Genomic DNA, 12,642 nt, shown 5'->3' on the forward strand with positions numbered 1-12,642 from the left:
TTGATATATCCCAGCATTAGGGTCTTTTCCAATGAGTCAGTTCTTTGCATCAAGTGGCCAAAGTACTGGAGTTTCAGCTTTTGCATCAGTCCTTCTAATGAATATCACCAGTGAATAAAAAAAACAAAAACCTAGATTATTCTGGCTAGTTAGCCTAAGTCACTGCCATTTTAGTCTTAAATAAAACTTACTCCTAATATACAACAATGTCATTTAATTTGCGAAGGATTTCATAGTCACAACCTCTGATGTATCTAACAGGAAGGAAATTCACCACTTAATTTATATAAAAAATAAATTGGCCCACCCATGTCACAGAGCTAGTTTAGTGGCAAACCTGGGATTTGAGCCCTACGCCCAGCCTCCAAATCTTTCTAGTAAGATCCAAGGTGTTGCCAACGGTTCTTGAATGGCCCATTTGAAACTTGTGCTTTTATGGATAATTTGGTTCTTCATGACCTAACCCCTGAACTGAAACCTTCAAGCCTATCAGAAGCTATCACTCTTTCACTATATTTTGAGCATCAGCTCTAAGCCAGGCACTGTTCTGACCAGAGTGTACGAACCACTGAACAAAATAAAACTTCTGCCTTTGTGGAGCTTACAATCTATTAAGAGTGGACCATGAACTTGAGAAAATGTTAGGATCTGTGTTCAGCAAACAGGACTAAAGTAGATCAACGTGGGAATTAGAGCTGCAAGTGGGTGAAGGTTGCTGAAATATTTTAAAAAGGTGCTCTGTGTAGCCTAAAGTGATAGATGAGCCAAGACTTGAAGGAGGTAGGGAAGGGAATTAGAGCACCTAAAACAGTTTTTCTTTTTCTTTGAATGGCAAGCAATGCAAAACCAAGCTTTGATTGAGTGATGTAAGGCAACATAGGCCCCAAGAGATGAGTACAAACAGTTGTGTTTCATACCTCCAACCCAAGAGCTCAGGATCACTTTTTAAGTTTCAGGCGCTAAACACATCTAAATGGAAGTCTTGAGGATCTTAAATACACTGCTGTGTTGAAAACAGAACTGTCAGAACTGATGGTCCGCACTGCAAAATATACACGAAGAGTGACGAGGGTTGTCTCTTAGTCACTGTTGAAATATGTGCAGGCCTGCACGGTGGCACATGGAAATGTCATTTGACTCCTTCTGGAGTGATCGCTTCCTGTTACTTTAAAATGAAAACAATCTGTTTGCCTGTATTTACAAACTATTAAAGTGTCCTTAACCACAAGAATAAAAGTAAAAAGAAAATATATGGTAAACAGACTGAGATCACAGGCTGAGAACATCTTACAGCTTTGGGAACAAGGACTGTTTTCTGTTTGGGGGATGGGGAAGGTTAAAAGAAAAACAAGAAAAACAAGCTCTGTAGCCCTGATTACCCATGGGAGAGCATGCCACAGGCTGGAGTTGACCAGATTGCAGGCCTAGCTCTGTAATATCCAGGTAAACAAAGGGGCGAGTGAGGAGCTGGACAGGAGGCAGGGCCAGGAAGGAAACAGTTACTTGGGGCTGCAGTAGAGTGACCAGCCGGACTCAGCCACTCAAGGACAAAGTAGACCAGTTTCTCAAAATAATTGGTGGTTTCATGCAGTAAAAACAAAATGAGGATGAATGCTTGGAGCTTACTCAAATAAGAGTAAGAAAACACAGCTAGAAATAGTTGAATACAAGTTTTGTATTGAGTTAAAAACTGGACACAATCAGTTTATCAACTAGTTTATTTTTCTGGAAATGACTGGTGTGTTATTACAGCTGACTTGAGGCTGTATTCATGGGCAAGAGCACCCCCAACTCACACACAAGACCTCAAATGACACCATACCTATTATACTGGGTGGTTACCGACAGAGTCACCATAAAGAATTATGTGGTTAATATATGGAACATTTTCACAGCAACTTGGAATAACTGACAATACTATGTTCAAAGGGTGAATGCAACAAGGCAGAGCCCTGGGCCCTACCCAGGTCTGGAGAATGCCATACACACCACCAGGGCAGAGCGCCCCCCGGAGTCTGAGCATGGCAGTGCACTTGTCTGCCTAGTCACCACTATTCACGTTTTAACCATTTGTTGTTCTTTCGCATTTTTAACCTGATTTCACAATATAGTCCTACAAACTTTCTTAAGTGCACCAGGCTTTCTAGAGAAAAAAAAAAAATTGCGTTGGGAAAAAAGTGGAATAAAGCAGAACCACCTGATTTCTTTCAGAAAGGAAATTCCACTCATCTGTTTTTTGCTGTCTCTTAACTTGTACCCCAACTGCCCACCTACATATGGGTTCCTGACTGAAGGTTCTAACCTAAGGTTGGAAGGGGCACCAAGCTTGTGCCAAGCCCCAAAGCCATTGAGGTGCCTCTTGCTGCTTTGGAAGACAGTGGCTTCTTACAGACCAGGACGTGATAGCAAGAACAGGCTGGCTTGGGACTTACAGGGAAGCCAGGTTAACAGAGCAGAGCCTCTGCAGCTTCGGTGTGCAGCAGAGTCACAAGGAGCCAGTTAATGCAGCTGCCTACGCTGAGATTCTGAGTCAGCTAAACCCGGGACAAGACGTAGACATTTTAACAAGCACCCCCCACCTCCACTCCGCTATCTTCTCATGTAGGCAGTCTTCCACCTTCAGCTCTGAGGAGCACATAAAGCAGTGATAAGGCCTTTATCTGTGGAGGAAAAAACCACGCACATTCTGCCAACAGACAACCTGGGCACCCCGCCCCCAGCTCCCTTCGCCTTTGGCCTTTGGCCTTTGGACAGTGACTCCTGGATGGTGAGGGGCGGAGTACACGACTGACCACTCTGGGCGACCCCTCAAAAGGCCACTTTCTCCCAGTTTCCCGCTCGGAGTCCACACGCCATCTACTCTAATACCTACTAAATAAAGGCAACATTTCTAACTCATTTTAAGGTATGCAATTATTTTATTTCCTTGGCCTGACAGCAGAAACTTCATTATACAAGAGCCTGCATCTTGACAGAGCTGACCCTCAGACTTCCCCCACGGGAAGGACCCTTTTCATTCACGGAGATGAACTGAAGTGTCTTGAGATGAATTGAAATGTCCCATCTGGGTGCAAATTCCTGCTTCCCACCCAGATCATAACCCTAACGTGAAAATAATCAGAGTCAAATGGAATTCCCAAGAAGTATGAAAAGTCACCCTTCTCAAATTTTTCTAACTAGCAGCTGTGGGAAATTAAGACCCAAGGAGGGGGTACCACTGGCCCTCACCATGCATCTCTGTGCATTGAGCAAGTGGAGGATGGTGAGCCGGGAGCAAGAGTTCTGGATAAGCGGGAGGTGCAGACAAGCCATCTTACCCCATACCTGCCCCTTCTATACGTAACTCCGTTAACTCAGGGAGTGAAGTCTGGGGAATGTCAGGACGAGTGGTTTTAGCCTATTACTGAAATGCGTGACACTCATTCAAGTCCAAGGTAGGTGTGGGGAAAACGGGCACCAAAGAGCAAAGCAGGTTAGACAGAGATGCTCAGTACTCATTCAGTTCCAGTTCTATGCTATGGAGACTATCTTCGCAATCCTGACATCCCTCACCCCTGGCCTCTACTCTCCAGCAGAAGGGGAGCTCCATCTAAGTGTCTGGGTCTGAGGTCTACAGCCACCACAGGGTGGAGGGCTGGGTACTGTGATGCTTGCGAGATGACCACTGCGATGTGGGAGGGATGTGGGAGATAGGAGAGGTCAGGGGCCACAACACTTCAATTACAGTGGGTCTCTTGGTCCCCAGGAATGGTCCACTACCAGCCAGTAGCCCTGCAACATTCTCAACCCCTTTCCCCACCTGTCTTGTGCAAATGTCAAAAACAGAATCTCTGCCCAAAGCAAAGGAGAGCAGGAAGTTACCATGGTCCACGGTCTCTGGCCCCAACTTGCCCACCCCCCAATTCTTCCATGGAAATCAGATTTCGCAGCAGTGTTTGTTGTGAGACTGGAGTATCCCCACTTTTTTTTTCCCCCTATCAAAGCCAACTCAACAGCTCTGTCCTGACGTGCTTTCTCCCAGGGCTGAGAAAGCAGCAAAAAATGTCAATCGAGCATGTGAAAATATGGTGATGGTGTGTGTGGTGTCGTGTTTCCAGGTGTTCCACCTCTGTCTCCTTCACGGGGGGAGCCCTCCCTCTGAATCTCTCTCCCCAAGCCCCACACTTGCCCCTCCCCCTGCCCCGAGTCCAGTCGCTCCCATCGGCCGGTTTCCGCCACTCACTTCCCGTAGACACTCTCGTCACTGTAGGCCACATACAGAAAGTAGTCTTCCTCATGGTTGTCCTAGGCAAAGAGGGGAGAGAATGGTTTAGAAACATAATCAAGTTCATCATCCCTAGGGTCTGGAGTCTCACACAACCTTGCAGGGTAGGCACAGGAGGTACCCTTCATCCCCGTTCAAAAGAGGATAGCGTGACTCCCCTGCTGGTCCAGTGCTGAAGACTCTGAGCTTTCAATGCAGGGGGTACCAGTTTGATCCCTGGTCAGGGAACTTGGCTCCTGCACGCCACTGGGCAGGGCCAAAAAAACAGGGATCAAAGAAGCAGCAGAAGTGGCTGGGATTCCACTTTGAACTCTAAGTTCACGAAAACCTTCATGGAGAACATCATACACATCAGAGATATGAAGCTCATTCTGGCGAGAAGAGCAATGACACAACATGATAGATTGCTGTTAACTGCTGCTCAGTCACTAAGTCGAGTCCAACTCTTCTGTGACCCCATGGACTACAGCCCACTAGGCTCCCTTGTCCATGGGATTTCCCAACAAGAAAGTAGGTGGGTTGCCATTTCTTCCTCCAGGAGATCTTCCTGACCCAAGGATTAAACACGTGTCTCCTGCACTGGCAGGCAGGTTCTTTACCACTGAGCCACCAGGGAAACCCATTAACCATATAAATTTGAAAGTGAAAGTCACTCAGCATGTCAGACTCTTTATGACCCCATCGACTATACAGTCCATGGAATTCTCTAGGTAGGCCAGAATAATGGAGTGGGTAGCCTATCCCTTCTACAGCAAATCTTTCCAACCCAGGAATTGAAGGGATAATTATATATATTGGGATATAAAATTATATATATTGGGATATATATATATATGAATATAAACCAGAGAATATATGCTGTGGAATAAAAACTAGAAATTATTAGAAAAGTTCACTAATAGGATACAACTATAAGGCAGTATTGTGTGAAACCCTTTGAAGAATAATGATGCAGTTACAGTCTAAGGTGATAAATCATGATCAAGTCCTCTACTATAGTTTATCATCATATTTTTACAGTTTACCAAAAATTAAACCAAATAAAATCATTCAAGTTACTATCCCTCCAACTGAGTTGATTTGTGAAGACAAATGAATCCACTGCAAGACTGCCTGGTCTTTAAATTTCGTTTGATTTGGTATATCTGTGGTCAGAAAGCACTTCCTGCTGTTTCAATAAGGACACTCCAGTGTTAAAACACTACGGCAGGGCAAGACTGAGAAAATAATTCAAAGGGACTGAATCCAGTGGGCCGCTCAATTGCTGAGGGACAAGAGACACGTGATCTCCCAGAGCCTGACACGGCCATGTGAGAGCATCCTGATAAATGATACCTCTACCACCTGCCCCACTTCCCGAGTGTGTGGATGATAACACCTGGGACAGAGGCTAGAGAAGGCCAGACGGTACGGCCTTGTTGCCAGGACAATTACCTCATACAGCTGGCCCATGGTCGCACTAGTGGGAGGTATGGTGTTGTTGACAAAGAAGAATAAGGCGTCCTCAGGTCTCAGGTGGATTCTCTTCCGGATTAAGAAGTAGAACTGGCCAACTGGATGGAGGCGGTGGGGGGCAGGGAGGGTGGTTAGGAAATGAAGACAAAGCGGAAGAAGACGAGAGGTTAGCAGGAGGGTAGTAAGATCCAGAAGACAATTCTACTGCACCTGTTTCCCAAAGCACCAGACTGCCATTATCAACTGAGCAGAGCCAAACACTGTCCTGCAGCTTCAGAAACAAAAAGTGACATGGCAAGAAGCCTGTGTGTTCCTTGATATGCTATGGAGTTTAATTCCTCAATCCGTCTCCACTTTACTCAATTTCAGACCTAATGCTAACATTCCCATGGTCTAAATCTGATTTGAAACACACTTCTCAGAATTATTTGGGGTCCAGTGGTTAGGACTCTGGTGCTTTCAATGCCAGGGCCCAGGTTCTATCCCTGGTAGGGGGAACTAAGATCCCAAAGCCACATAATATGAGAAAAAAAAAAAAAAAAACCAGATACTTTCATGTCCATTTCCGCCTAAGACAAACTTGTGATGGAAGAGATCTGCTGGACTCCAGTAATCTTAGTACAATCCCTCATCCCAATGTCGGGGCAGTGAGTGGCGTTCAGTGCTTTATTTTTCACTGAGCACACTGAAAGGTTTCTGCCGCTGCTGCTAAGTTGCTTCAGTCGTGTCTGACTCTTTGCGACCCCATGGACTGCATCCTAACAGGCTCCTCCGCCCATGGTTTCTAGAAGGCTGATATTCAAACCTAACCACTCTGGAGCAAACACATCTACCAATATCTTTCCAAGTGTCTCCTGGATGCAGTGGTTAAGTAAGTAAAGTCACTCAGTCGTGTCCGATTCTTTGTGACCCCGTGGACTGCAGCCCACCAGGCTCCTCAGTCTATGGGATTCTCCAGGCAAGAATACTGGAGTGGGTTGCCATTTCCTTCTCCAGGGGATCTTCCTGACCCAGGGATCGAACCCGGGTCTCCCGCATTGGAGGCAGATGCTTTAACCTCTGAGCCACCAGGGAAGTTATTCCATTAAAAATCAACATGAACAATTAACCTATCTTTTACAAATCCAAACAGTATCTACAAGATGTATGAACAAAAAACCCATAACTTGAAGAGGTCAAGGTATTCAGCTGAGAATCTCTATAATGTGATCTTCCCAACAAATTAGTCTGGTTTTCCTTATGGTGTAAATTGGTATCACAATAACAAATCTGAATTTTAAGCAGCTTATATAATACGCATCTGCTCTTTTCTTTCAAGCTCTCACACTCTGCTGCCTCTAAATCAAACAAGGCCCTACAACAATGGGAAAAGCTTAAGGAAATCGGTGATGGGAAAGAACAATTACATCACCATCGCTGAATCACCCAACTCTCTGGGGCATCCCACTCACTTCCCTCAGTTCTACCTCCCCTCAAGCCCACAATCACATGCACACAGGAAGGACTGGGAAGGCTCTGCTGTGGGAGGAAGGGTCGGGGGGGACAGAGCATTACCAGTGAGGTCAGAGGGCACGAGGTACTTCCTCTTGTCCAGGTCAGGCACCCTGGCCTTGGGAGCCTTCTCCACAATCACCTGGGAGGACAGACAAAGGGGAAACAAACTTTCTTAAGAAGGTTATAATTTTATTACTGAAACAACAAGAGGATAGGGAAGGGATATTACGAAAAGCAAAGAGGACCTTGATTTTAATTACAAGTTACCTATAAGATGTGCGTGTGTGCATGCTAAGTCGCTTCAGTCGTTTCCAACTCTTTGCAACCCTATGGACTATAGGCCACCAGGCTCCTCTCTCCTTAGGTCTCCAGGCAAGAATACTGGAGTGGGTTGGCATGTCCTCCTCCAGGGGATCTTCCTGACCCAGGGATGAAACTAGAGCCTCTTATGGCTCCTGCATTGGTAGGCAGGTACTTTGTTATAGGATATATACTTTCTGGCATTTAGTTGAAGCACCAAGAAAATTGTCTGGATTTTCTCAAGTGGTCCTGAGTACCTACTAGGTTTATTCTTTCTCATAAATGATATTTATCTGTAAAGGTACAGATAATGTGGTTTAAATTTTGTACTTCATCAAAGTTTTTTTGAGAGTGACTGTAAAAAAAAAAGTGCATTCAAGGCACTATTAAGTGAAAAAAGTGTTAAAATAGTCCTTATATTAATAGAATGTCGGTACAATAACCCATAATAACCCATATTGATTATCTGTTAGAATTTTAAGAGATTTTCAGTGTCTACATTAAATATTTCTACAATACCTCCAAGTTTAGAAGGGTCATTTATTTTTGTAATGAAAAGGAAAAAAAGATCAAAAGGGAGGAGATATATGTATACCTGTGTTTGACAGAAAACAAAATTCTGTAAACCAATTATCCTTCAATAAAAATAATAATTAAAAAAAGGAAAAAAGATACGTAAGTTATACATGTAGATGTATAAAACAGGAAATATTTTATAAATAAAATTTCAAGCAATACGTTAAATAATGTACTTAAATATTACAAAAACACATTCAGTATTTATATACTATATAAGTGATATGTAATTTGATTTAAATTATAAATACTTTGAATTGATTATAAAAAATCAGTTTTAGATTTTTAGTCTAGAAAATATAATCATTTTAGGTAGAAGATAAGGAAAGCACAGAAAAGTTAAAGTATAATCAAACACTGGGCACAGGTCACATAAATTCTCTTAACTTCAGCACTCCAAGGAGTAAAATATGTATGTATGTTTAGACGCTCAGTTGTGTCCGAGCCTTTGTGACCCCCATGGACTGTAGACCACCAGGCTCCTCTGTCCATGGCATTCTCCAGGCAAGAATATTGGAGTGGGTTGCTATGCACTCCTCCAGGGGATATTCCCAACCCAGAGATCAAACCTGGGTCTCCCACATTTCAAGCAAATCCTTTACCATTTGAACCACCAGGGAAGCCCAATAAAAAGGAACACGGTAACCTTCAAACACACCTTTTACAGACACATGGAATGGATCCAACAAACTCAAATAATCCATAAATCCATAAAACTTTTATGTGAAAAGGCTTTGTAAACTGTAAAGATCTAAAAATAAAGATTTGGAGAAATCTGAAGCTTTTAAATTTAAGGGGATAGGTTAACATAGTGAAAAACCTACTTATTTTTGCAGAGAAAGAGAATTCTGCACCAGGAAGACCAGAAGGACATTATCACACTTAAGTTAAGTCACAGGCACAAAATGAGGAACAGAGTAGTAACCAACACAGTGATATTGTCATAACTAGACTTATCATGGTGTCTTGAAATGTACATAAAAAAACTATGTTGTGTAACAGGAATTAACAGTGGTGTAGGTCAATTATACTTTGAGAGTAAATCCTAAGAGTTCTTATCACACACATTTTTTTTTCTATTTCTTTAATTCTGTATCTGTATGAGATGATGAATAGTCACTAAATTTATTGTGACCATCATTCTATAAGGTATGTAAGTCAAATCATGATGCTCTACACTTTATAGGTATACAGTGCCATATGTCAATCATATTTCTATAAAACCAGAAGAAAAAATAAAAAAAATAAAACTTAAACCTGGAGTACAGATATATGAATCAGAAATGAAAGTGGGAAGAGCATAGGAACAGACCACTGAAGATCCATCAGTGAGGCAGCAGGTAAATAAAATTAAAAGGGAAGGAAGGAGTATAGCATTGTGCTACGCAGGAACTGAGACCTGGCAGCTCCAGCCCCAATTAATACGAGATGGAAACCACAAGAAGGGAGCAGGAAAAGAGAGCAACAAAGACAAGTGCAATTGAATCAGGGTACGTGACTGCTTTAATAACAAAACAGTCCAGTGTGAAAGGGCTTTGGAAATCATTTAACCCTCTTTTCTGTCAACATGACACTTCAGCACAGTGAGATGCAGAGTTCTGCCCAGAACTAACACCAAATCTCAGGATTCAAAGAGCAAAGCTCCTTTTATTATATATATATATATATATATATATATATATATATATATATATATATATATATATATATATTTTGGTCATCAGAAAGAAAGCCACACACTGAGCAGCTGGAAGGAGTTTGGCCACTGGTTAAAATCCAACTGAAGAAATCATGAGATCTGAGTGAGTCATAAGAGCTTACAAATTATCAAATAAGTAAAATATTTAACAGCAAACAATGAGAAAAAAATACAGGGATTAGCTGAAAGTCTGGGTGAATGCATGGAAATAACTGAAACGGGAAGGGCTGTTTCGAGGAAATATAGGAGAATTTTAACTAGATTTTGGAACAGGTACAATTCTGAGCTTGTAGCTTATACAGAACTATTGGAACAGAGCTTTAATCTTGGAGTTCTGAAAAAAAAACGGTCGTCATTTTGCTTACTGGAATGTTTTTCTGGCATTATACTGCCATCTTAACTGCTGAGGGCAGCAACAGTTGACTTCTCTATTTCCAATACCTGACAGCACAAGGCACGCTTAAATCATTCTTAAATCATGAACTGCCTTGGACCTTGAGAAACACTATGGCCTGGAGGATCCAACAGCCAGGATCAGAATCCCAGCTCAGGCACACATCAGCCACTTTCAGGAAGTTACTCCATTTCTTCAGATCCTTCATCTGTAGAAAAGGATTATAATGGTGTGAGGACTAAGTGAATGACTACAGACAGGGCACTGAAGATATTCCCAGGGACGTGGTAAGCTATCAATCAAAGTTAGTTGTCACTTGAAAATATTATAAGAGGGTTAGGATGGGCGTCACCAAGACTTGGTGGGAAACTTTTAAAACAGTCATCCAAGATCCAGAGACCAGGAAAGAAATTTGCGAAGCAACCTTTAGTAGGTAATAGGGCTAGTTCTCCTTTTTAGCTGAAAACACCTTTGTACATAATTCCTCTAATGTAAACAGCCTTCATGTCTCCCTTAGTTTACAGAAAAAGTACTGCAAGAGGTTTATACGGCCCACGTCGCTTCTGGCAGCTGTAAGAACATGAAAAGTTAGATGAAGACTGGAAAGGAATTCACCATCAGATAACTGAAATTCCTTTACACGTAAATTACCTGTAATATTTATCCTAAAGTCCCTGCCCTAAGATAAACAACACAGTCTTAGGGTCTCTAATCCTCCTATCTCCAAAACTCAAGGATTGCTGTTCCCTCTATCACACTTCAAAAGCCTTCTGCCCTCAAATCCAGCTACGCAGCCCACATTAGCGAAAACCAGGCAAGAGGTGGGGGGGAAGGGTGACAGGAAAAACGCCCGGATGCAAAAAGACACCTTGGTATTTCTTCCCTGTTCCTTCTCTCCGCCTGCACTAGGTTTAAGAACATAAACCTGAGTCCAAAAACCCGAGAAGAAGGTCTCAGTCCTTCCTGAATGTGTTCAGAATAAACACCGGCCCACACACCCTGGAGCCAAGAATGATGAGGCAACCGGGTTGCTGCGCAGAGAGAACGTGACCTTGTTTTCTGGGCCAGGCCTCTCTTGTGGCGTCCCCTTCCCTTCCTAATCCTCACAGAATAAAATAAAAGATCCAATGGCTTGCGAACATTCCCCTCCCAAACCCAAGGCTACAAAGGGCCAAAGTCCTTCCGATTAACGGAGAACCACCTAAGGGCGGAAATTGATGGGAGCAAATCCCCTGGATCTGTCATTCCTGAACACTTCCATGCCATCTTAAGGCAGCATATGGGTGGTCCTGACCTCATCATTCTCGCGCCAAAAAGCTACATTTTGAGTACACCCCAGCCAACACATTCACTGAACACTGCTGAGTCACTCAATCGTAGGATCCGTTCTAAAACTGCGGTCAGCTCTAAAAGATGGGGACCGGCTCTAGGGATAAGAGTTTTAAAAGGTCCGCAGTCCGAACGTCCATTCCACTGGCTCTCCCCGTGGTGAAAGGCGTGCAGGTTGAGTAATTTTAGGGGCCACCCTTCTGTGCCTTTGGGCAGCCATCACGACTCCCCCGTCCCCATCCCCATCCGCCCTAGGACACTCACAGGGACCCGGTCCGGATATTTCTTCCGGATCTTTTCTCCTTCCTTTTTCCGATACTCAAAGGGATGGTCCTCCTTATACTGGAACTTCATGATGAACCGCAGGATTTCTAAAATCCCCGGACGGGGCCTGCCTCCCTCGCGGACTAAGGCGTCTCTCCCGTCTTTTGATGATCCCTTTGGGCAATTCGCAATGAGTCTCAGATTCGCTTCCGAGAGGCCAGCCCACGTCGCAGCGCCGCTCGGCAGAGCTTTCAGAAAGGGTGGTCTCGGGGCCTGGGTTCCAAGACAGGATAGGGCCAGGTAAAGAATTCCCGGTCGCTTTTCCCGAGAGCCGCCAGCACAAAAACAACACGACTGCCGGCTGATCCTGTGACGTCAGGAAGCCCCGCCCCCGCGAACCTTGGACCGCGGGATGGGGGTGGGCAGGCGCAGTCCATTTCAGTGTTTTCTCATTCTAGTTACAGTTTCCCCGAATACAGTCCAATTAGAACACGAGAAATTTTCACATTTTATTTTATTGTGACAGTGACATTAGAGGTGTTTATAAAATAACAACAAAAAATAATGTTCTAAAGATGTCTTCTACCCTCTCCGCCATTTCTTGGTTGGGCCCCGAAACAAATACAGATGGTAAAAATCCAGCTTTTTCTCAGCCTGTTGGAATCTGGAGTCTGGAAAGAGGTGGGATGGGGGTCCTCGAACTCCTTTGGCCCATTCAGAGGTGCCCCGGGCTTGTATTTCGCCCTTTGCTCGTTCATTGATTACACTGGTGCCTCGGATGCTGGGCTGGCTGCCTCCGCCCCTTGACCTCTCGTTCACCACGTTGGTGTCATGTTTGGGTTTTTGCAGCAAATCTGCTCCTAGAGC

General features: G+C 43.8%; 1 protein-coding gene across 1 annotated transcript; it reads right to left on the reverse strand.

The window, feature by feature from the left end:
* Window positions 1-1,796: 1,796 nt before the first annotated feature.
* GABARAPL1 (GABA type A receptor associated protein like 1) lies at window positions 1,797-12,126 on the reverse strand. Its single transcript, XM_068970424.1, has 4 exons — window positions 11,776-12,126; window positions 7,274-7,352; window positions 5,699-5,817; window positions 1,797-4,284 (listed from the first exon to the last, which is right to left on the reverse strand). Exons 1-4 carry the CDS (start codon window positions 11,863-11,865, stop codon window positions 4,219-4,221), a joined length of 354 nt encoding a protein of 117 aa, XP_068826525.1. The 5' UTR covers window positions 11,866-12,126; the 3' UTR covers window positions 1,797-4,218.
* Between the last annotated feature and the right edge of the window lie 516 nt (window positions 12,127-12,642).

The sequence above is a fragment of the Capricornis sumatraensis genome, chromosome 4 (genome assembly GCF_032405125.1).
Source record: "Capricornis sumatraensis isolate serow.1 chromosome 4, serow.2, whole genome shotgun sequence".
Classification (NCBI taxonomy): Eukaryota; Metazoa; Chordata; class Mammalia; order Artiodactyla; family Bovidae; genus Capricornis; species Capricornis sumatraensis.